At 38.8% G+C, this 21,937-nt stretch overlaps 4 protein-coding genes across 7 annotated transcripts; 2 read left to right on the top strand and 2 right to left on the bottom strand.

Annotated features, from left to right (window-relative positions):
- Positions 1–2,301: 2,301 nt before the first annotated feature.
- LOC113526053 (uncharacterized) lies at positions 2,302–5,850 on the bottom strand. Of its 2 annotated transcripts, XM_026912810.3 has the most exons (3): positions 5,525–5,850; positions 5,384–5,422; positions 2,302–5,283 (listed from the first exon to the last, which is right to left on the bottom strand). In XM_026912810.3, exons 2-3 carry the CDS (start codon positions 5,385–5,387, stop codon positions 3,920–3,922), a joined length of 1,368 nt encoding a protein of 455 aa, XP_026768611.3. In that variant the 5' UTR covers positions 5,388–5,422; positions 5,525–5,850; the 3' UTR covers positions 2,302–3,919. The 2 variants fall into 2 exon arrangements, with proteins under 2 accessions (XP_026768611.3, XP_026768610.3); XM_026912809.3 differs by lacking the exon at positions 5,384–5,422 and having other exon boundaries at positions 2,303–5,283; positions 5,468–5,850.
- A 62-nt stretch (positions 5,851–5,912) lies between these two features.
- sap18 (Sin3A-associated protein) lies at positions 5,913–7,645 on the top strand. Its single transcript, XM_026912786.3, has 4 exons — positions 5,913–6,107; positions 6,448–6,557; positions 7,102–7,224; positions 7,317–7,645. Exons 1-4 carry the CDS (start codon positions 6,036–6,038, stop codon positions 7,471–7,473), a joined length of 462 nt encoding a protein of 153 aa, XP_026768587.1. The 5' UTR covers positions 5,913–6,035; the 3' UTR covers positions 7,474–7,645.
- A 1,867-nt stretch (positions 7,646–9,512) lies between these two features.
- On the bottom strand, positions 9,513–15,539 carry ska3 (spindle and kinetochore associated complex subunit 3). The gene is made up of 12 exons (XM_026946258.3): positions 15,459–15,539; positions 15,004–15,141; positions 14,636–14,700; positions 14,378–14,546; positions 12,524–12,980; positions 12,286–12,368; positions 11,697–11,893; positions 11,316–11,504; positions 11,034–11,207; positions 10,608–10,705; positions 10,103–10,233; positions 9,513–9,989 (listed from the first exon to the last, which is right to left on the bottom strand). Exons 2-12 carry the CDS (start codon positions 15,113–15,115, stop codon positions 9,823–9,825), a joined length of 1,842 nt encoding a protein of 613 aa, XP_026802059.3. The 5' UTR covers positions 15,116–15,141; positions 15,459–15,539; the 3' UTR covers positions 9,513–9,822.
- Positions 15,490–20,466, top strand: LOC113546407 (cytochrome c oxidase copper chaperone). 3 transcript variants are annotated; one of them, XM_026946282.3, is made up of 4 exons: positions 15,490–15,562; positions 17,478–17,600; positions 18,694–18,800; positions 20,310–20,466. In XM_026946282.3, exons 2-3 carry the CDS (start codon positions 17,494–17,496, stop codon positions 18,776–18,778), a joined length of 192 nt encoding a protein of 63 aa, XP_026802083.1. In that variant the 5' UTR covers positions 15,490–15,562; positions 17,478–17,493; the 3' UTR covers positions 18,779–18,800; positions 20,310–20,466. The 3 variants fall into 3 exon arrangements, with proteins under 3 accessions (XP_026802083.1, XP_026802073.1, XP_026802092.1); XM_026946272.3 differs by lacking the exon at positions 15,490–15,562 and adding an exon at positions 16,806–16,965; XM_026946291.3 differs by lacking the exon at positions 15,490–15,562 and adding an exon at positions 16,983–17,129.
- Positions 20,467–21,937: the final 1,471 nt, after the last annotated feature.

Genomic DNA, 21,937 nt, shown 5'->3' with positions numbered 1-21,937 from the left:
GTGACTACTGACTAGTTTTTTCTGGGCTACCTCACAAACATATACCCTAAAATGAGTGAGACAGTTTCAACAGAGAATTGCATACTACATTATCCCTATTCTATCACCAGGAATATTTTATCCCCATCACGCTTGGGATAATTGGCCAATAATTGCGTGATGGTGATTAATTGAAAGAACTTAAGTTTCTTAATGTCCAATTTCCTTAATCATAACTTGGCTTTTAAACTAAGGTTTAGCAAAAAAGAAACAATCACAATAGTAATTCGTAATGGTAAAAACAAAGAGAAATCAACTGAATGATTTTGCTGCTAGTTACATTTACAGAGTATATTTAATGTGCAGGATGGTACATTAGGGTAGAGCAGTGTCTCCATACACCTACCTGTTGAACAAATCAACATAAAGTGAGAGATGGAAAAAACAAATACTGCAAGTACCTCTGAAGTCTGAGACAACTAGTGAAAATGCTTCTATTTGGTATTTCCTATTTCTAATTTAATACAAAGGTTTTCATTACAAATAATATTATCAGCACCAACCTGGGAAAAGTAGAATCTTAGAAATATTTATTGTCCCCTTTTTTCTTTAACAAGAGCATGCACTTGAGCTGACAAAGATGCCACAAGTTTGTGTAAAACCTGACGATCCATGTTACACCAAATCCATCAGAGTGTCGTCTGAACTCGTGCTTCAATGGAAGGGATAAGACTCAAAGAAAATCTGACCTTTTGCCCAAAGGTGTTAACATGCTCAATATGACAAATTTGCTTAAATTTAAATAGTGGCCTAGAAATTATGCAACATCTTGAATACTGGATAAGTAAGCTATTGAACATTTCCTTTTTTCTTTTTTTTAAGATTCTAAAACTTTCTGTTTATTTCCAGTTTTAAATGAAAACAAATCCCAGGTTTTTAATCTGGTCTCAGACTTTTGGACTCCACTGTATAATTAGTGCAAAATCTAAGAGCTATAAACACATAGACATTAATTGTAAGCAATACTTGATTACAAAATCTCTGAGTGCACCATAATTTTTTCTTAGCAGTCATACAAACAGAGCAAAATGCAGTGATGGGGCTTAGCCATGTCAGAACACAAGGCAATGCTAATAATGTGCAGCTAATACAGCTCATTGGCTCTTAATGCCCAAACTGATCATATGCTAATGCATAAGGCATATATACTATATCCAGCGTACATACTATAAAATAGTGTATTAGTGCCTATATAAGGAATGACAGTACAAATAAGAACCTATTATGCAGCATTAACTTTTGTCTTACTGGTAACTTGGTGCTGAAGCAGAATGACAGTTTGACATGATCATTAAAGTTTGATGACTTTAGACTGTAAGAGCCTGATGCAAAACCCTTTTTCCACATATCACATCTATCCCACAACAATAGCTGTTTTTCACTATACTGTATAGCCATTATAAAGCAGGAGTTCTCAAACTTTTTGCAGTCGGGGAAGCTTTTAGCTGTGCAATAAATTCCAGTGACCCCCTCAACACAGATTTATTTTATGAATGTAATCCAACCCTTCAATATGTACCATATCTAGGCTATTTATTGGAGCCACAGAGGTTTTTATTCCTGAACTTTCCAATGTGAGACCACATTAGGTCCAAGTCAACATTACAGTCTTTCAGTTCTTGAATGGGTTTAATCCAAACCTCAATAAGTTACTTATACTATACTAACTATAATAAGTCAGTGATAAATGTAATAGCATTGACAATAGTGGGTTGTGATTTCTGCCACTGTAAACAAACCAGACTCCACTTTGAGAACCACTGAGCTAAGGCACTAGTACATGAGAACAGCTATCTTTCCTGGCTATAGAGTCTACTCTAGAGATACAGTTGGGATCATAAATTTACCTATGCCTTACAGAATCTGCAAAATGTTAATAATTCAGAAAACAAAATAAGAGGAATCATAAAAATTGCATTTTATTTTTTATTTAGTACTGCCCTGAATAAGCTATTTCACATAGCAGATGTTTATATATAGTCCATAAGACAAAAGAATAACTGAATTTATACAAATGAACCAGTTCAAAAGTTTACATACACCTGATTCTTAATACTGTGTTGTTACCTCGATGATCAACGACTGTTTTTATGTTTTGTGATAGTTGTTCACGAGTCCCTTGTTTGTCCTGAGCAATTAAACTGCCCGCTGTTCTTCAGAAAAATCCTCCAAGTCCTGCACATTCTTTGCTTTTCCATCATCTTCTGCATATTTGACCCCTTTCCAACAGCGGCTATATGATGTTGAGATTCATCTTTTCACACTGAGGACAACTGAGGGACTCGTACACAACTATTACAAAAGTTACAAACATTCACTGATGCTCAAGAAGGAAACATACTACATTAAGAGGCAGGAGGGTGTTTAAATTTTTGAAAAGGATGATTGGTGTAAATTGTTATTATTTTGTCTTCTGGGAAACATGAAAATACCTTATGCAGCTTTGGAAAGGCAGTACTAAATAAAAAAAAAAGATCTTTAAACAAAATAACAATTTACACCGAACATCCTGTTCAAAAGTTTACACCCCCCTGGCTCTTAATATATCGTGTTGCCTTCTTAAGTATCAGTGAATGTTTGTAATAGTTGTGTACGAGTCCCTCAGCTGTCCTCAGTGTGAAAAGATGGCTCTCAACATCATATAGACACTGTTGGAAAGGGGTCAAATATGCAAAAGATGATGGAAAAGCAAAGAATGTGCTGGACCTGGAGGATTTTTCTGAAGAACAAGAGTCAAGAACAACTATCACAAAACATAAAAACAGTTGTTGATCATCCAGGTAACAGCACACAGTATTAAGAATCAGGTGTATGTAAACTTTTTAACTGGTTCATTTGTATAATTCAGGTATTCTTTTGTCTTGTGGATTATATGTAAACATCTGTTATGTGAAATAGCTTATTCGGGGCAGTACTAAATAAAAAAAAAAATTTTTTTTAAAATTTAAAAAAGCAATTTTTATGTTGTTGTTCTTCCGGCTCCTCCCGTTAGGCACAGGTTTTACGTGATTTGGCACAGGTTTTATGCCAGATGCCCTTCCTGACACAACCCTCTCCATTTATCGGGCTTGGGACCGGCACTGAGAGTGCACTAGCCTGTGCGCCCCCAGTGGCTGGGGTTGGAGCCCAGCGTGGGGCTCAAACCCACAATCCTGAGATTAAGAGTCCAATTAATTAGTCCAAATGCAAATTTTTTATTAACATATTTTATTAACAATTTTTTTATATTACATATTTTTTATTATTAACATTTTGCAGATTCTGCAAGGTGTATGTAAACTTATGACCCCAGCTGTATGGTGAGATACTTATTCAATAAAGGATCTATCTGAACATTAGCATTCTTATATCAAACTATGCATAGAATGCTCAATCACATGATACTGACAACTTGCAAGGCCTGAACTCAGTCCAGGGTTATACTTAAGGGAGTGGCATTAAAATGTTTTGTCCTTGGGATGATTAAAATAATACAGTACTGCAAAAACCCTTGTAAGGAGCTAGGCATGAGTTGCATATATTTCATAAATAAATAACAAATAATTGCAAACAAATTCAGTGGTTGGATTTAATCTCAGGTGCACTTTGTTGCCAGAAACGATCGGACAAGTTCTAGTTTGAGAATACATATTTTCACTGTGATCCATGTGCCAGCTGCTAAAGGTTCATAGTGGTTTAGATAGATGACAAGTTAGGCTTTACATGCAACGTGCAGCCTTCACCCTCCCTTACTCATGTCACATGATACAACTACAGGCTCAGTATGAACGGAAACAATTGAAATGGCTACAATATGTGTTACCATAAAAAGCCTATTAATTGCGATCCCTTGAGTAACATTATGTATCCTCCTGATGTTTTCCATATTTTAGGATGCAAGTCAATCAAGTGGAACAGCAGAAATACACAGGTTATTTAAGGCACATGCAACCTGTACCATCTTGTCAAAAGTGGTCACATTGGTGCTCCGATCTACGACTGTAAAAGCGCTCTCTACTGGGCCAGTCAGCATAGAATATCTCTTTTTGACCATTTGTATCACCCGTTCCACATGCCTGTACACATTCATTCTTTCTGTAGCTGCCAGAGAAGCTTCATCTCTTGGGTTCTGGTTACTCCGGTCAGTCTCATGAAGTTCACTACTAGTGATGGTGAGCTCAGCTCTGTGAGCTCCCACCAAGTCCTTAATTTCAAAATCACGTTCAGCCAGAACCACATCTCCAGGCAGGAGCTTATGAAGGAAACCGCAACTCTCGACCAGAGTCTTATCGCTAACGTTGCCGGGTGCTCCTCTGGAGACGAACATGACCGCCCCCTGGGGGGCAACACCAATCACGTATTTGAGCTCACTGATAAAAGCAGGCTGTGGTGATGAAGTGTTCACCTCCCTTATTGCTCTTGCACCTTGACGATGTGTATCTATACTGACTGCTTTTTCAAGTGATACTGTAAAGCAGTCTATAATCACAGCGCAGTCTGGATGTGTACACTTCACAGCTTCTGGCAAGTTTTTCCGGAGTTCCACTCTAGACGGCCAGAATACAGCAGTGGGTACCAGCGTGGTAAACATTATGTTGATGATTCGATGAACAGTCCTGGTTACTGTGGAAACTTTAACTCCAAAACGGTAAGCCAAGTCCTGATTCCTAAGATCAAGCCTGAGTCTCATTAAAGTCAAAAGTAATTGCTGGAAGTTTGAAAGCTTTGCATTTTTGTCCCCTTTCATATGCGGCACAAGAAGCCACATTACCGTCTCGAAGACAAAATAGTTTGGCAATCCTGTATAGAACTGAACCTTTTCTGGATCATTCTTAAAAGAGGCTTCAGTGAGCGACATCTTCTCTAAGGACTCCTTCAGTTTCATATTCTCTTTCCTCAGGGCATTTACTTTGGCCTCATAAATGACAGACTTTGCGAAACTGTTTCTGGGTGGCTCTTCTTCGTTGCTCTCGTTTTCACTTTCTGATACAATTTCTTCCGTCCCTTCAGCATCCTTTCTTTCATCATCGCTGTTCAGACAAGACGATGTGCTTTCAGGCTCACCTTGACACTGGTTATGGCTATGGCCTTCATTAAAACGTCCCTGTCCTTGTAGGAAAAGTAAGGCATTTGCAGCCTCAACTTGTGCTTCTTGTTTGTCATATGGCTCAAAAGCATTTGCTTCTTTAATGTTTGGGGATAGTGTAGCAGAGGTGAAAACTGAAGGGACGTAGTCTGGAGATCTAGGATTCTTCACTTGTTTACCTGCGATGCAACAAGGCAATGATCAGCAAACTCAGAGAAAATAAATACAGAAATACACGTGCTGAGAAGACGTTTCGTTCTGTCACGTGATTTTACTTACACATGATCAGTTATGAAATGATGGATGACCTGTGATCACCTGTGGATTGAGTATATGTTAGACAACTTTCTTTCAATAGACTACCTGAAATGAAGTGGGTACTGCAGAGTCTGCTGCCCTCGTTTGGCACCCAGCCCTTACGGTTCACAGCAGCAATCCAGCGCTGCTTCCTCTCCGGATCGCGCGGAAACCTGTAGAAGGATAACGCGGTACCGGGCGTCCTCCTGTTCCGACACCCCGCCACCACGCACGTGTGAACCATATTAAACCCACCAAAAAGCCCAAAACATATAGGCTTACAGTGACAATGTTTATATTCTGACTCCCAAAATGTCGGTGGGGGTACTACTGTAGGCGGAATGTCTAACGGCTCCTTATTCCCTACATACTGCACAACATACAGTAGGAATATAACGGATTCCTGTGGCTGAGTAGTGCACTACATGTCCACTACCCAGCCATTTCAAACTCAGCCATAAAAAAAGCACAAATACTGCCGACGTCATCTGCTGGTGTCGTTTAGTGAATGGTGATTGGTTAGAAGACATTCGACGGTGTGATGTCATCATAAAGCGTCCAGTGCTCAGCGGTAAGGATAGCGCTTGGACGCCATTAAACCTATTTTTCATTTTTTAGAGGAAAGGGAGTCGCTATGGCTGTGGAATCCAGAGTTACGCAAGAGGAAATCAAGAAGGAACCAGAGAAGCCGGTTGATAGAGAAAAGGTAAGATGGAAAATACTTTGGTTTTTGAATTAGCTTGTTAGCTAGACATGCTATCTGTGAGTGCCTGTTTGCAGGCTAGTAGCAAAATGGGCTAACACGCAAGCAAGCACACACCTCGTCACCGCCGCATCAGTTTGTGTGTATTAGTTTTCTGATTGAAAATTTATTTCTCGTCGAGTAAATATAGGTATTGAGCTTTTTTAAAATAGATAAATCGTTTTAACTTTCTTCCTCGTTTAGAGTAATTGCAGCTCTATATGCACTTAGCTGTAGATCAGTATGCTCCATAGAGCTGATGTCGTGAGGGCTGATTGTGTTTTGGTGTTTGTTGTTGCTGCAGACTTGCCCGCTTCTGCTCAGAGTTTTCACCACTAATAATGGAAGACACCATCGAATGGATGAGTTTGCCCGAGGAAATGTGCCATCGAGCGAGCTTCAGATTTACACTTGGTAGGGCAACACTTGGTTCTATCTCCACAAACTAATGCACTTTGTGAACGAGATGAAAGTTACCATGACCAGCTTCTCCAAATATGCATTCTGTCTTCTTGAACTGTTGTTGTTGTTGGAAAAAACAATGCTGAAATGCTTTGTTATTTTGACTAAATATCTCGTTATTTCAATCTAATTTATAGATATTTAGACGTAATATCTAACATCCCACAATCTATCAGTAAGACTAATTTATTGAACATTGGCTTATAATCCCTTGTGCTGTTTCCCAGTAAGCCAGAGGTTGAGTTTAGTGGATTCCAGTTGACACACATACATTGGAAATTCACTTAAATGCTCAAGTATGGTCAGGAATCCCAACACTTAAACTGATGTACTTCCATAATTCATAATCATATTTTGAAATGAGAGAATTCATTATTTCAAGAAATTAAGTTGAACTCAGTAAATGACTTAGCACTTCAACACTTTTTCCCACAACATGCAGTTCAGGGCATTCATACTATCTGAACTGGAAATGCATGTTATTTTTACATGACAGGATGGACGCGACCCTTAAAGAGCTTACCAGCCTGGTGAAAGAGGTTTATCCGGAGGCTCGAAAGAAAGGCACACATTTTGCCTTTGCCATTGTATACCCAGACCCAAAACGGCAGATGTACAGGTAAATGAGACAGTCTGCTATTGGTATAACAGACATGTGCACGTGTGTGGTCACCTTTCCTTGTCTTATGTCATGTGTTTGTTTTGCTGTAGAGTTAAGGAGATAGGTACCACAGTGTCGGGCCGGAAGGGGGCAGATGATTCCATGACCCTGCAGTCTCAGCGCTTTCAGATCGGAGATTACCTGGACATAGCCATCACACCTCCGAACCGCGCTCCTCCACTGCAAGGGCGCATGAGACCATACTGATCTTCTGAAGACGAATCGGCTCAAGGCTTTGTTTTGGTTGAATATTCTTTTTTTTACATTTTATGCTTCCTATTTGTTGGAAACAGATTTACTCTGAACTTTTAAGATGTTAGTACCTTCACTTACCACCATGTACATTGTTTTGCTGAATAAATCTTTTTTTCCTACAATACATTTTTTTGCTTGGCCTATATAGATTGTTGAAATCCCCAACATAGACTAGATTGTGTTTTAAAAATAAATAAATAAAAAATAAAGAGAGAGAGAGAAGCCATAGTTTGAGATCTGAAACTAGGGGTCTGCCTCAAAGTGTTGTTACAAAAAAAAAAATCTCCAAAATTGGTTGGTTTACCTGCAATTTCATTTCTGGCCTTTAGGGCAGGATATTGCAAATTCTACTCACCTGTATTGCTTTTACTATAATGTGAACATCTTTTTCTCTGCTGTATGTTTATATGCCAGTGTTGATACCAGGAATATCAGAAAACCTCTTACTTGGTAGGCTCATTACAATGTGACTGTTTGCCCATTTACCCACTGACTATACAATGGTATTTATACAGAAGAATATGTAGCAGCTAAGATCCATTTATAGAGTAATTGTGAATAATGAATTTACAGTTCCTTATCAGAGGTTATTGTCCCTATTTCAGGGACAGAAGTATTTGGACAAACTAACATAATATCAAATTAAATTGTCATTTTAAATACTTGGTTGTAAATCCACTTTAGGACTCTAAACAAAAGGACTAAGTAGTCAAGAATTTTCGAAAAGTTTTAGTGGTTTCCAGCTCTTTTGAAATCACCCGCTCCCACTGTTAACTTTCTGCCCTTTGTCTGTAGCCATGAATAAATATCATCCTGTAAATTAATTTGCAGGTGCAGTCAGAGAAAAAAGGCTTTTTATTTTGGCTGTGTTAACACTAACTGTTCCACTATCATGTGAAAGGAAAAACTGCGATGTGTTGGTTGGCGGGCCACCGGTCATCCATTCTTAATAGAGAAGCCGCTGAACTTTAGACTCCCCAGGCCTATGCATTAATGGAATTCAATATCTTAGTGAATCAAATATCTAATTGAAATATTGCGCTGTTCATTCATTTAACACAAACTGTTTTTGGTGGGCAGCACAGCCTGCATGAAAATCTCGATTGAAGCCCCTGACACAGAGCTAATACACAGTGAAGCCTGTGCATCTCTTGCTGTTTATTACAAATTCATGTACACAGTGTTTCAACAGTCATTGGACAACAGGCTTTTAACACATCATTTTGAGTCCCGCCCAGACTCAAGGGCTTTAGTGTGAGTGAATGGAGTGTGGGCAGCTTTGTTTTTGCAGAGATAAAAACATCTGAACTTTTATTGGAGTGCGCTCCTCATTTGTCCTGCCTGGATGCACAGCTTCTCCCTATGAGAGAAGACCTGGTAGACCTCTCAAAGGGGCCAATCGCTGAAACAGCAATGAACATGACTGACATCTCAAACTTAAATTTATCTGCACCAGTGGGACTTGCTTTGAGCCGTAGTGTAATTGGTACTCGCAGTGGTGGTGTAATTGGTAAATATTGTAAATAAACTGTAAGTATAAAGTTCTGCTTGATTATTTGTATTCATTTCTAAAATTTGTTGTTTATAAGTCTAGCTAGCTGTCACTTCCTTCTTCAGCTAGCAGCTTAGCTACTTTTGACACTGCTAATGTTAAACTGATGTTAAAAAAGTCTTTTGATGCTTATACTCTTGAAGAGTGACAGAAAATTAAACGAAGACAGACCAACGGCAAAGATTTTAATTCAAAAGTCAGGGAGCAAAAAAGATCCTTTAAGCTGTCTTGGTTCAGTAAAATTGATTGGCTGTGTTTATTAGTCTTAGATTATGTGGAGCATCCACCCTAAAAATCCCTGTGAATGAGCTGTTACTATAGAAATGAGAATGTATCACAATAAGCGCATTAACATAAACCTATCGTTCATGTTAATATAAGTGATTCTAAAATATTTAGAGATTAAATATGTACATAAAAACATAAGGGGAGCCAGAAATATACACACAATCACACAAATTTAATATCAGCATAATAAACATTTGCTACAAAATATACTCCAAATAATTAAAAACTACAACATCTGGTACTGAAGCAGAAAAACAGTTGGATGGGGTGTAAAGATATGAGAATTCTGCATCATATTCTGTTTACGTGGCAAAGCACGTTACGAGTGCAAACCCAAATCTGTGTGAGCAAAAAAAAAAAAACCCAAATCTTCCAGCAAAAAAAAAAAATCTGTATGTATGCACAGAAATGAAATGTATTTATGTATGTATGTACAGAAAGGTCTTAAAGCAATTGTCTTTTTATGCCTTGGTTAGGATCTTAAAACTTGCATTTCTTCCAAATCCCTGCACATTCTCCAACCTTTTCAGCTCAACGAGACACAAGATGTACATGGGAGCCTGAGGCCCCACATCCAATATCTTCCTCAAATCTTCCATATGAAATTCTTCAGAGTTTGGCTCACCGTCTATCAGAGAAGATACATTTAAAAATAGTTAATACATTGTAAGAGATTTACACTAAAACTTCCTGACAGGCCATGGCAGTAAATTGTTAAGGTAAGGCTGAGTATCCACTGACCTGTGCGCCGCTTCTCAAGTACTTGGTTGATTTTGTTGAGTGCTAAGTTGAGACTGGTGAGGGGGATCTGTTTCATGTAAGATGCCAGTCCATGAAACTCTTTTTCAGATACCTGAGCAACACTCTGAGCTCTGTCATGACAGTTCAAGCAGAAGAAGAGTTGAGTAGGTTATCTGAATCTAATTAAAATCTCGACCAAATTAAGCAGACAAGCCAGTGATCAGAAGAGATGTGTAGGTTATCTCAGTCGATTTAAAGTCTACAAAATTAAGGAGACTAGCTAGTGATCAGAAGAGGTGTGTAGGTTATCTCAGTCGATTTAAAGTCTACAAAATTAAGACTAGCTAGTGATCAGAAGGTTGCAAGTTTAATGAGTACTACTGCAGGATCCTTGATTAAAGGACATCAAACTCATTAAACTCATAATCTACAAAGCTGTCATGAAAAAAAAAAAAAGTTTGTATGTGAATGACACTCATGCATCAAACTAGAAAAACAGTCCTACCTGTTCTCCTTCCCAGGGGCCAGTGTGTTCAAACTAGCTTTTGAGCTTGTGTGTACTGATGTAGTGGTGGTTTGTTTATTATTAGCCTGAGCCACAAGCTACAAGAGTAAATACAATATATTAGTTCACATGCAGGCAAGATCCACTGAAGTTCAGTCAACAATGTTTAAAATTCTTTTATCTATGCTTTAAATTACATAAACATAGCCAGGATCAGTTTCAGATTCATTACACATTCACTATTAAATATATTGTATTTAACAATAGGAAGTTGTTATAGTTTTGTATTTAACAATAGGAAGTTTATAACAGTTTTAAAACTATTTCAAATTATGAATGAAGCATAGTGCAACTAGATTCATCATGTGATTTGTGCCTGAAATACTCATTTGCATTGAACCTATTATTAGGACAAATAAAGCTCACTTTAAAGATATCCTGTGTGATGGAGCTCATATCAGGCATCTCAGGTGTGCGTGGCTCAACATCAAACTCCATGCGGATGCGTGGTGTGGCCAGACACCAGTCCTGAGTGTGTTCATCAGCTTGCAGCAGAGGACCGGGAGGCTCAGTCACTGCTGACCGACTACCCGCCCCTATCTTATGTCCGTAAAGTCACAAAGCAATCATGGGGCATATCAGACTGTCTGTATTTTAGGCTTCAATGGAGTTGAGCAAAAATTCTTAAACAGATGGGTATCTACTTACACAAGGTAAAGTGCTGCTAAAAAAGGACTGCAGTCTTGGCATTTCGGGTGTGGTCTCCTCCAACTGAGAAAGGCTGACTGGCATTTGTGGCATCTCAGATGAGGGAGCTGTGACAGATGGGCCTTCAGCAGGGTAGGACGTGCTCTTCAGTGAGCCTGTGAGACCCTCCCCTTCATTCTGTTTGGTCTCCTGAGAGGTACAGTGGTCAGTGGATTTACTATCAGTATGATAGTAATATTGTATTTAATACAAAAAAGATGAACACAAGCAAATTCATCCAGAGTCTACAGTTATTAGTTTACATGTCTATCTTGTACAGCACCCTCCTACTCCATAGTTTTCATTGTTCAGGCATCAAATCTTTAAATCCATGGCACATACCTTTCTGGCACTGATGAGCTTGCTGATGTAAGGTGTCTCAAACATAGGGAGTTCAGGTGTAGCAGCGGCAGCACTCGGCCGAGAGGGGGAATCAGGATCACTCACTTTGTTTGGCAGAGAACATGACTGACCCAGTTGTTTATTCATCTTAATCTCCAGAGTAGAAAACACAGGCACCTCTGGGGACTCCATACTGTCTGTCCAACCAAAAACAGGAATAATTAGGGGTCAGCTATGCTACTTGTTAACTCTGCCTAAAAACAATCACAGACAGAATGAATAAATCTATGTCATCTAATCTTGATCTTCACAATAGAAAAAAGTAAGAAATAAAACTATTAAAAATTTCAATTTGGAATATTATGTTCCTTAGAATAGCCCAATCATGGCTGCTAGAAGAGGAGTAGCACATTGGGGTAAATCTCAAAGTTGAACTGACATGTAAAACTGCATCATGAGAATGTTTTTCATTCCCACAAAATGCAGGTAAGTATATCCTTTTAAAAGTATAATATCTAAAAAATTAATTGATTCAATCAAGTAGAAAATCATGTCAAAAAGATGAAAGACACAAGAATAAAATCTTTACCACGAGAAAGCCTCCCAAGAGAGACACAAGATGGAGCTGTAGGCTGGCTGTGTGGTGGTCTCTGAGCGGTCTCTTGGGTTGTGCTTGTAAAGATACAACACAAACATCAGTGTAAGTCAGTCATATTGTAGTTTATTTAAAATTAAAAAAAAAAAAAAAAAAAAAAGCATTCAGAGTTCACACATAATTCACTTATTCTATATGTACACATCTTTAGGAGACTATTGATGAGGACTACCTGTTAGTCTGCCTGTCTTTCGGTGGTTTCTTGCGAAACAGGTCCATAGTGAAATCATTATTAAAACACATTGTGCTCTCTGTGATACCAAAGTCTTCCAGTCGAGGGGTCAGGGCCTCCTCGTCCATACGCAGAGAGCACTTGGGTGTCTTTGGCTGGGATTCCTGCATTGTCATGGTAAGCGATGGTGGCGTGAGAGCCACAGCTGGAACAGGAGCTACATCTTGAGACATTTCTGGATTGCCAAGCACCATCTGCAGGTGAAGTGCAGACAGGCCGAAATCTGAGAGCTGTGGAGTGCGCATGGGGTCAACAGCTGGAGGTGGCATCTTCTCAGGTGTTTCACACTCTGGCGCTTCATCCGGCTCCTCTTCATCTCCTGCTGTCTCCTCAGATGGCTCTTCCTCAGGCTCATCATCTACAGATCTTGCATCTGCCTCACCTTTGCAATTCACCTCTAGAAAACAAGATATAATACAGACATGCAAGAATTGTACACTTCATTGCCAGTGTAATAAGCGCATCTACACGGAGTGGCAATTTTATCACGTAAGTCTACCATGTAGTGCATTTTGCGGGTGCCCTCCATAAGTATTGGCACCCTTCATGAAAATGAGCCAAAATGAATATACAGAAAGAATAACACATGCAATATGTTACATTTTGAATTCAAACATAGAGGGACATTCCATAGAAAAACAATGGACGTGTGTTTCTTTAACCATTTCTGTGTTAATCTGAAAGTATATTTAGCCTTATCATCTTACTGAAGGTTCTATCTATGGCCAAGTCTAAACCACTTTTGGGCTGAAATATTCTGGTATCTAGCAGAATCCATTAAGGCATCAATCTTCACAAGAACCTCTGAACCACCAGCCACAAAACTGCCTCAAAGCATCAATGACCCACTGCCATATTTTACAGTGGGTATCAGGTTCTCTTCCTTGTATGCAGTTGCCCTATTTTTTCTAAACATGCTGATAGTGTACAGACCAAAAACGATTGATTCTGGTCCCATCTGACCACAACACAGGATGCCAATTGTAGTTCTAATGCTGCTTGATTAAAGGTAAAAGCAGAATGAAAAAAATAAGTCTGCCAAGACTGATAACTTATTTGCATTTTTCCTTACCACATCTATTTCTGAGAGAAAATACTATAATTAGATAAATAGTTTCTCCTGTTTTTTAATTACTGTGTTTAATGTTTACTTTATGCAATCAGACTGCTCATTTTAATGAAGAATGCCAATAATTCTGGACACTGATTACTGACTATAGCCCGCTGGAATCTATGCAGTTTGTCTGCCCCATTTTTCTGATAGAAATAGAAAGGGATCACCATGGGACTATCATTGGCCAGATATTATTAGTGTAGTGGACAAATCTCAGCCATGCCACAGACATGGTAGTGATGTGGTTTTGTGTGTGTGTGTGTGTTGCAGGCACACACATACGTCAAAGCAGCATTGCTGGGATTTTTAAAAACCTCAGCTGCAGGAATGAGAAACAGTCCATCAAATGAAATATCCAGCTAAAAGTAGTCCTAGGATCTATAATCAGAAACTGATCATCAATAAACAGCTAGAGGGTAATTAACACAAATTATGCACTGCTGTACCTGATACACACCACAAACACTACCACATCAACACCTAAATGATATACGCTCAGTTCCTTTTCTATTGCTGGACAGGGTTGATGGGCTGCTAAATTGTGTAGTTAGTATGTACAAAGTATGGTAGGACTATTTATCTGAGACAAGATCATAATGAATAATACAAAAAGATTTTCACTTAAAGGGTTAAGATCATAGTCATTATACTGAAAATACTGTACTGTGTTAAATGCTCACCTGGCTTCAGGGAGGCTTTCTGTGTTTTATAGCCATATTTTTCATAGTGTCTCTGAATTCTGTCAATGTCCTCTGTAGTCCGCTGTTTCAGCACCATGCAGGCTTTAATGAAGCTCCTCAGCTCAGTACTCCCATCCTCCTGAGATGCCACTTGGCTTTGGACCTGTTTCTGCAAATGATGTTTACTTCATATCAGTCACTGACAGAGCCAGAACCCTGAGCAGGCTAAAATATAACCCGTAAGACTCAGCTACTTACCTTAAGTCCTCTAACTTCAGAATGGAGCTCATGTAGGGCTTGGACTGCGCCACTTTCTGTAACATCTAAACAAGTCAGCAAATTAAAAACATCTCATGATAATAAGGCACATCAAGAAATTCAAATAAACGACTATTAGTCTACATCACAGGTTCCCAACCCTGGTCCTGGAGTACCCCTGTCATGCACATTTGAGTCTTTTCCCTGCTCTAGCACACCCACTTCAACTCATTAAGGGCTGATAATTATCTGAATCATTGGATCATGTGTGTTAGAAGAAGGAAAACACAAAAATGTGTAGGGCAGGACTGTACTCCAGAACTTGAGCTCTATATAAAGTATCTAAAGGAGGACCAAATATGAGGTACCATCGTCCAGGTCCAGGTTTTGGCTCGCAGCTTGTTCCAGATTGGCTCTTTCAGTGTCTAAGAACACAGCCAGACTCCGCAACTTGGCGAAAAAGCGGCTCGACGTGTCCATCTTCTGCCTGGCTACACTCAGACAAGCTAGTATGGAAAGAAATACATAGCAACTAAAACTCTCATTCAGTAAACATCCAATACAACATCCCAGTCATTCAGTAAGCCAGCTACATTAGCGGCTAATTAGCACCAGTGTCTCTTCTAACAAACGCTAGCAAAACAAAACTACTTAGCTTGCTATTTAATATATAATAGCACATAAAGGTTCATTCAGTTAAGTTACACGCTTCACATTATTTTACTATATTACATTTGTTTTAAAAATGTAGCGCAAAGTTACATAAGTTTGAAATAACTAAACTTCGACTGAACAGAAGAAATACAATAATAAATGAACGCACCGAACTGCCGCCATACAGTTTTCAAACTTGGCTCCTCCTTCCGGCTGCTGGCGGAAACGCAAACTGCAAATAAAGGTCTCACAAAAGACAAGCAATAACCATCTGTAAGTCAATCTATCCAGCTAAAACTTGTTTAATATAATATCAGAAAAGCATTAATATAAACTCTACCCTTTGTTAATGAATGTCCAGTGAGTGTTGTCCATTTATTTTGGTATTACCCATTTGTAAAAACGTTTCCGGCAAACCCTTTGTGCTTTTATCCCTGGAAATATTGATGAGTATTTTAGTTTATTATGGAAACATGTATTGGTTGGTTTCCTAAAAAATTCCTAAATATATGTACACAGATGCATATACACTATATGGCCAAAAGTATGCAGTCTTCAGGGAGGTTAGTGAGGTTGGGCGCTGATGTTGTTGATGATGTTGTTGGGCGCTGATGTTGGTGAGGAGGCCTGGCATGCAGCTGGCATTCTACTTCATCCCAAAGGGGTTCAGTGGGGTTGAGGTCAGGGCTCTGTGCAGGACACTCGAGTTCTTCCACTCCAACCTCGGTAAACCATTTCTTTATGGACCATGTCTTTGTGCACAGGGGTATTGTCATGCTGGAACACGTTTGGGCCTTTTAGTTCCAATGAAGGGAAATTGTAATGCTATAGTATACAAAGACAGTCTATACAATTGTGCACTTCCAAATTTGTGGCAACAGTTTGGGGAAGAACCACATATGGGCGTGATGGTCGGGTGTCCATATAGTCAGGCAATATAGTGTATAATTAATCATAAAGTAATAATCGCTACATTTCATATCCATAAATGTAATTTTTAGGTAAAATACAATGTTTTATTTCTTTAAAATGTAGATGACACATTACATTGACTCAGTCCAGCCCTCCTTAAAACAAAAAGCAATTAAAACTATGAAGATCTTTAATTTAGTAAAATTTTGTATGAAATTGTATACCCCTAACATTCAGGAAGCTAGGTTTGGTTGGATTCAGAAAATGTTTATATGTGTGTGTGTGTGTGTATGTGTGTGTGTATATAAACAAATCAGGACGTAAATAATTAAAACAAGAAACAAGATTTTTCGTTGTCATTAGCGATATTGAGCCAAACAGATTAACAATTTTTTTTGAGAAAACTGTTTTCAGTTAAAGTTGATTTTTTTTTTATTTTAACAAGAACATAAAAAATAACTGTACATAAAAAGAACTCAAAGTTTTTTTTTTTTTTTTTTTTTTTTTAATAACGTCACAAGACTTTTATTTTGACGAAAGGTTTTATATCACCCTTCATCCCGGATGTTTTACAGAGTAGCGTGCGACACCGGCATCCATACTAGCATACTAAACAGTATGCTAAAACCTGTCCTGTCGCACTACTTTGGCATGCTATGTAGTACGGTAGTATGCGGTTTGGACGCAACCTGTTGTCCCTCCCACTAGTCACCAGCACGCTGTATAAGGAAGGGCACATACATATAACCGCTACTACTGGTTATGTAAGTTAGCATTGGCTTAATTCTTTGCTTTGATAACTCTTAATAATCGCAAATCTGATTTCATTAAGCAGTTCAATTGCTGGAGCTCAGAAGCGGAAGTAGTAGTCCGTGTAACGTGTTATTTTAAAGCAGTTGCTAGCTAACTATCATTAGTAGCATTAGAGGTTAGCTAACATAATTATTTTAAAATTCACACGTGGAGTGCTCACTAAAAGTTCATTAACTATAGATAAATGTGCTTGCTTACTGTCTGAGGAATAGAAACGCATCATGATACTAATGTTATGTACTGTTAGTGAATTCTGTGTTGCGCAGTTGACCTTAGTGTAATTAAGGGTCACGCACATGCGCACTTGGCCAATATGGCCATGCGTACATTTATTTGAGTGAGTGAACTGATTGATTGCATGATTGATTCTTTGATTGATTATATGGCTGGGCTGATTTTTACTGTGAATGTACAACGCTTGCAGATACATAACATCAGTAATAGTTTTGTTCTGCTGTTACAGCTGATCTTAAAGGACAATGTCGAGCATAGCTGCTGCTAGTGTGGAGCCCACAGCTACTGAGGAGAAGAAGCCACTGAAGCCGTGCTGTGCATGCCCTGAAACTAAAAAAGCAAGGGATGCCTGGTAAAGAGAGCTGGCAGATTTACATCAACATTTCACATCATTCCATTAAGACATGATCATTGAGTCAGGGGACAAAATATCCTGTATTATATAACATTCACCCTAGCACCCTTGTTAGTCACCCTAACAATCCTGTATACAAGTAATTCTTCTTAAGCCCTGTGTTAGGGGCGCTGGGTTGGAATTGGCAGGAAATTTGTATGTATACATCATATGCCATTTCAGATACATCATGCCTCAATTTGATGTGTGAGTCCACAGTGACGGGCAGCCAGTCGGGGGGAGGGTGTGAGAGTCTCATTATAGTTAATATGGAAAATGAATTTATAGGTGATGGAAATTTAGCTTTTTCATCTTTATTTGTTCTCTAATTTGTTGGTAGTCTAGTGAATGATGATCATCTGATTTATCCTTGTTGTGAAATTGGGGAGGGTTGCATCAGGAAGGGCATCCATCATAAAAACTGTGCCAGATCAAATGTTGACCAATGATCCGCTTTGGCGACCCCTAACGGGAGCAACCGAAAGAAGAACAACAACAGTTTAGTGTTATAAAAGCATGTGCTGTGTATAAGGGAAATGATAATAGCAGTAGTACCCCTTGGTGTTTTGTTTTGTTTTGTTTAATACTTCCCTCATGCTTCGGTTGTTCAGTAAAGCCACATTGTAATATTGATCGTTTTAAGTAAAAGAACATGTAGTAAGTCGTGGCCTAATGGTTAGAGGCTGGGACTTGGAACCTGAAGGGTCTGGCAGGGATTGTAGGTGGGCGGAGTGAATGACCAGCGCTCTCTTCCGCCCTCAATACCACGACTTAGGTGAGACCCTTGAGCAAGGCACCAAACCCCCAAAACATGCTGCGCCGCAGCAAAAAAGACTGCCCACTGCTCCGGGTGTGTGTTCACTTGGACGGGTTAAATGCAGAGCACAAATTCTGAGTATGGGTCACCATACTTGGCCACATGTCGCTTCACTTCACATGTGACTTTTATAGCCAAGCTGTGATGAATTTGCATTTGTCTGATTTTGATGATTGAAAGTGTACAAGTTAATATGAATGATCAGGTTGATATGTGTTGCTTTTCTTTCCCCAGTATAATTGAAAAGGGTGAAGAAAACTGCACAGATCTTATCGAGGCTCACAAAGAGTGCATGAGGGCACTTGGTTTCAAAATATAATTGCAAAGGACTGGATTGTGAGGTAAGCATACATTATTAAGTAGTTTTGTACAAACCTTTAATGCATATTAATGGAATTGTTTGATATAACTTCAAATTTGTGTAATCATAGCAAATGCATTATGATGCAACTGAACACTAATAAACATTATCAGTTTTTTGAAATATAGTAAGCCATGCCGCATATGTTCTGAATATCAGTTTATATGTTAAACAAAATAATTATTTGCTAGTTAATGCTAACAGTATGCTGTATAGAGTCAGTGTCTAAACTTTGTATGAGGCTAGAACATTGGTACGTATGTTATCCAGAAAAAAATAATAAGTTAAAGCTGCAAGCAGCATTTTCAGGGGCCAAGCACCATATTTGTCCATATAGTACACAATAATAGAAGGGATTTATTTATAATTGCACTATCCGTTGCACCCAGATGAGGATGGGTTCCCTTTTGAGCCTGGTTCCTCTCAAGGTTTCTTCCTCATATCATCTCGGGGAGTTTTTCCTTGCCACCGTCGCCACTGGCTTGCTCATTAGGGATAAATTCACAGTGATAAATTCAAATATTTACAATATATTTTTGTGAATCCATTTATTTCTGTAAAGCTGCTTTGTGACAATGTCCATTGTTAAAAGCGCTATACTAATAAAATTGAACTGAATTGAAGCACCCAGACTCTGTGAGCCGCACATTCACAGACGCACTACAGTTGTTGCATAAGCAATCACAGGAAAGCAGAGCCATAACTATAGTCAAAGGGATTCAAGAATGATTTGCATTTTCATGCATTTGCCAGTCTGTTATGGGAGAATGGTTTTGAATATCAGAGTTCCTTTGATAAAATAACATGCTGAACAAAAGTTAACTTTTGACCAGTAGGTGGTGCGAAATTTGTTGCATAGGGTATGGTCCTGAAGATGTCTACCAAGATTTGTGACAGTGCGCAAAGTTGTTGCTGAGATACAGCCTCAATTCCTGTTTGACAGCGTCGCTGTCAGATTCATTGGCCCTTTACAGACAAATCGTTTGAAATATTCAAAATTCTTTTGATGATTTGTGAGGCTTACTCTGAAGATGATATGTGCCAAATTTGGTGATGATTGGACAAAATTTGTAGGAGGAGTAGCAAAAAAACAGTTTTTGGTAAAATCCAAGATGGTGGTTAAATTTTGGACACAAGGTTATGACCATAAATGTACTTCCAAATTAGGCCAAAATTTGACTTGATGGTGGTGTAAATTTGGTCAGAATGTTCCTTAGACCCTCCCCAATCAGTGTGCCCAATTTCACAACTTTTTGCCAGACGGTTCTATGGGCTTCCATAGACAGAAGAAGAATAATAATAAGAAAAGGTAGAATAACAGTAGGGTGCCTACACACCTTTGGTACTTGGCCCCCTAATTATACTTGCATCATGTTTTTTTTTGTGTTTTTTTTTTTTTAAGCTGAAGTTCAAAAACATATTTTAATGATATTTGACAAAATAAAAAACATATCCTAATAACTTTCTTGTTTTTTTTTTTTTTTTAAAGGATGACCTGGACTGTGGTGGGGTGTGTGGACTACTATTTATACTATTATGCTGTGAGAAGATTTTGTTTTTTTCAGTTGTTCCTCTGAATGTGATGTATTCTTAGTTTTGTGTGAATGTTGCAAATTGATTTTGAATAAACATCCTATGCAATTCTATGGAATTTCATTCTTGATTATAGACTCTTTCATACAATTGAGCAAACATGATTGTATAAAATTAACAGTACACACAATAATTCCAATTTTCAATGCAAACAATAGGAGAAACTATCTATTTTCATTCTAAAAATATTCTTAATACAATCTTAATACTTTTTAAAATAGTAGTTTTTTTTATTTATATATAAAAGGACATTTTATGTGGGAAGGTTTCCAGATTTTCACTTCCTGGATGCAATGAGGTTTGAGGGAGATAGACTCTTTCTACAAAGTGACCATATGGCTTATCTGATATAAATACCATTGTCATATAAATGTTGTTTCTTTGGAAAGTTCTTGCCAAGTTCCCACTGGATCAGCCCTGGTTCTGAATGTTGGCTAACCCTGGCAGTTATCCAGTGTCCTGGAGGTGCATAGTGAAGTACAGGTAGCAGTAGTACCTGCAGTAGACTTCTTGGAGCAACTCGCCCTTAAGTAATGCCCATGAGACAGAGACACTGTCACAGTAGGGGCTGGCTATTCAACCTGCCTATAGGCCACGGTACACTGCAATGGTCACCATATTCACCTTTAGCATAGTTGAGGACTTGTCCATACAGTAGAGGCTTGTCATGGGACTTTGAGGTGCACCACAGCACCATGGATGGCATTTTACTGGCTGTTCATAACCTTATTACAACCTTTTGAAAAGAGCAAAGTGCCTTTGCCTGCCACACTCCCCTAAGAGCCTGGTGTTTTAGAAGTATCCTGATGCTTCTAGCCATCAGAAATGACAGGGCCATGTGCATGCTTTTCAAAAGAATACTCATGTAACTAGAGAGAGGCAGAGGGGTAGAACTGAAGTGCTTGGTCTTGGTAGGCAAACCTCAGTCAGAATGTAGGAATATGCAATACACTGATTTTAGGAGCCAGTTCATCCCTCTCTAATCTAGAATTGGATGGAAACCTCTGTCCTTCTTCTGAACAAGAAAGTATGGTGAGTAGAATCCCTTTTTCTGAGCCTTAGGGTATACCCTCTTTTCTTTGGTCAGATCGGTGATTTTGCTGGGGTCTGACATTGACAAGGCTCTGAGCCCTGAGAAGGTTGGAGGCCCCTGGAAGAGCTTCAGTTTTCTATCCTTGTGACATAGTTGTCAGGGGCTACTATCTGATGTAGTTACTGCCCAATCCAAAGTTTTCAGCTGTAAAGCGAGCCAGTGGTGGACACTTTAGTGGTGGAGGTGTTGGTGGTGTTGGTAAAGGGAATATTCTTTAGGGTCCATCCCACAGGATGAATGTGGAATGCTTGACTTAAAATGTAGAACTAGGCCGAAATATTTCACCAAGCACAGCCATGAAGAGATGACAGGAGACAATAGAAGTCTATCACCAGCTTTGGAGGAGCGGGTACCTATAGCTCTGGGCCAAAATTGATAAAGAATTTATTTATACGTTTCTTATCTGGATCTATTTTTATTACAAGTATAAG

Source organism: Pangasianodon hypophthalmus, chromosome 5 (genome assembly GCF_027358585.1).
Source record: "Pangasianodon hypophthalmus isolate fPanHyp1 chromosome 5, fPanHyp1.pri, whole genome shotgun sequence".
Classification (NCBI taxonomy): Eukaryota; Metazoa; Chordata; class Actinopteri; order Siluriformes; family Pangasiidae; genus Pangasianodon; species Pangasianodon hypophthalmus.
Note: the sequence above shows the minus strand (reverse complement) of the source record. Positions and strands in the feature narration are given on the sequence as shown.

Bases quoted from the DNA above. Each gene is read 5' to 3' on its own strand.
- LOC113526053 (XM_026912809.3), bottom strand. From the start codon at position 5,645: ATGGTTCACACGTGCGTGGTGGCGGGGTGTCGGAACAGGAGGACGCCC. The intron at 5,284-5,467 runs GTAGTCTATTGA...GTTGCATCGCAG, and splicing joins CAGTACCCACTTCATTTCAG to GTAAACAAGTGAAGAATCCT.
- ska3 (XM_026946258.3), bottom strand. From the start codon at position 15,115: ATGGACACGTCGAGCCGCTTTTTCGCCAAGTTGCGGAGTCTGGCTGTG. The intron at 14,701-15,003 runs GTACCTCATATT...TGACTTGTTTAG, and splicing joins AAACCTGGACCTGGACGATG to ATGTTACAGAAAGTGGCGCA. The intron at 10,234-10,607 runs GTAGGACTGTTT...CTGTCATGACAG, and splicing joins GCCCCTGGGAAGGAGAACAG to AGCTCAGAGTGTTGCTCAGG.
- sap18 (XM_026912786.3), top strand. From the start codon at position 6,036: ATGGCTGTGGAATCCAGAGTTACGCAAGAGGAAATCAAGAAGGAACCA. The intron at 6,558-7,101 runs GTAGGGCAACAC...TTTACATGACAG, and splicing joins GAGCTTCAGATTTACACTTG to GATGGACGCGACCCTTAAAG. The intron at 7,225-7,316 runs GTAAATGAGACA...GTTTTGCTGTAG, and splicing joins CCAAAACGGCAGATGTACAG to AGTTAAGGAGATAGGTACCA.
- LOC113546407 (XM_026946282.3), top strand. From the start codon at position 17,494: ATGTCGAGCATAGCTGCTGCTAGTGTGGAGCCCACAGCTACTGAGGAG. The intron at 17,601-18,693 runs GTAAAGAGAGCT...TTCTTTCCCCAG, and splicing joins AAAAAAGCAAGGGATGCCTG to TATAATTGAAAAGGGTGAAG.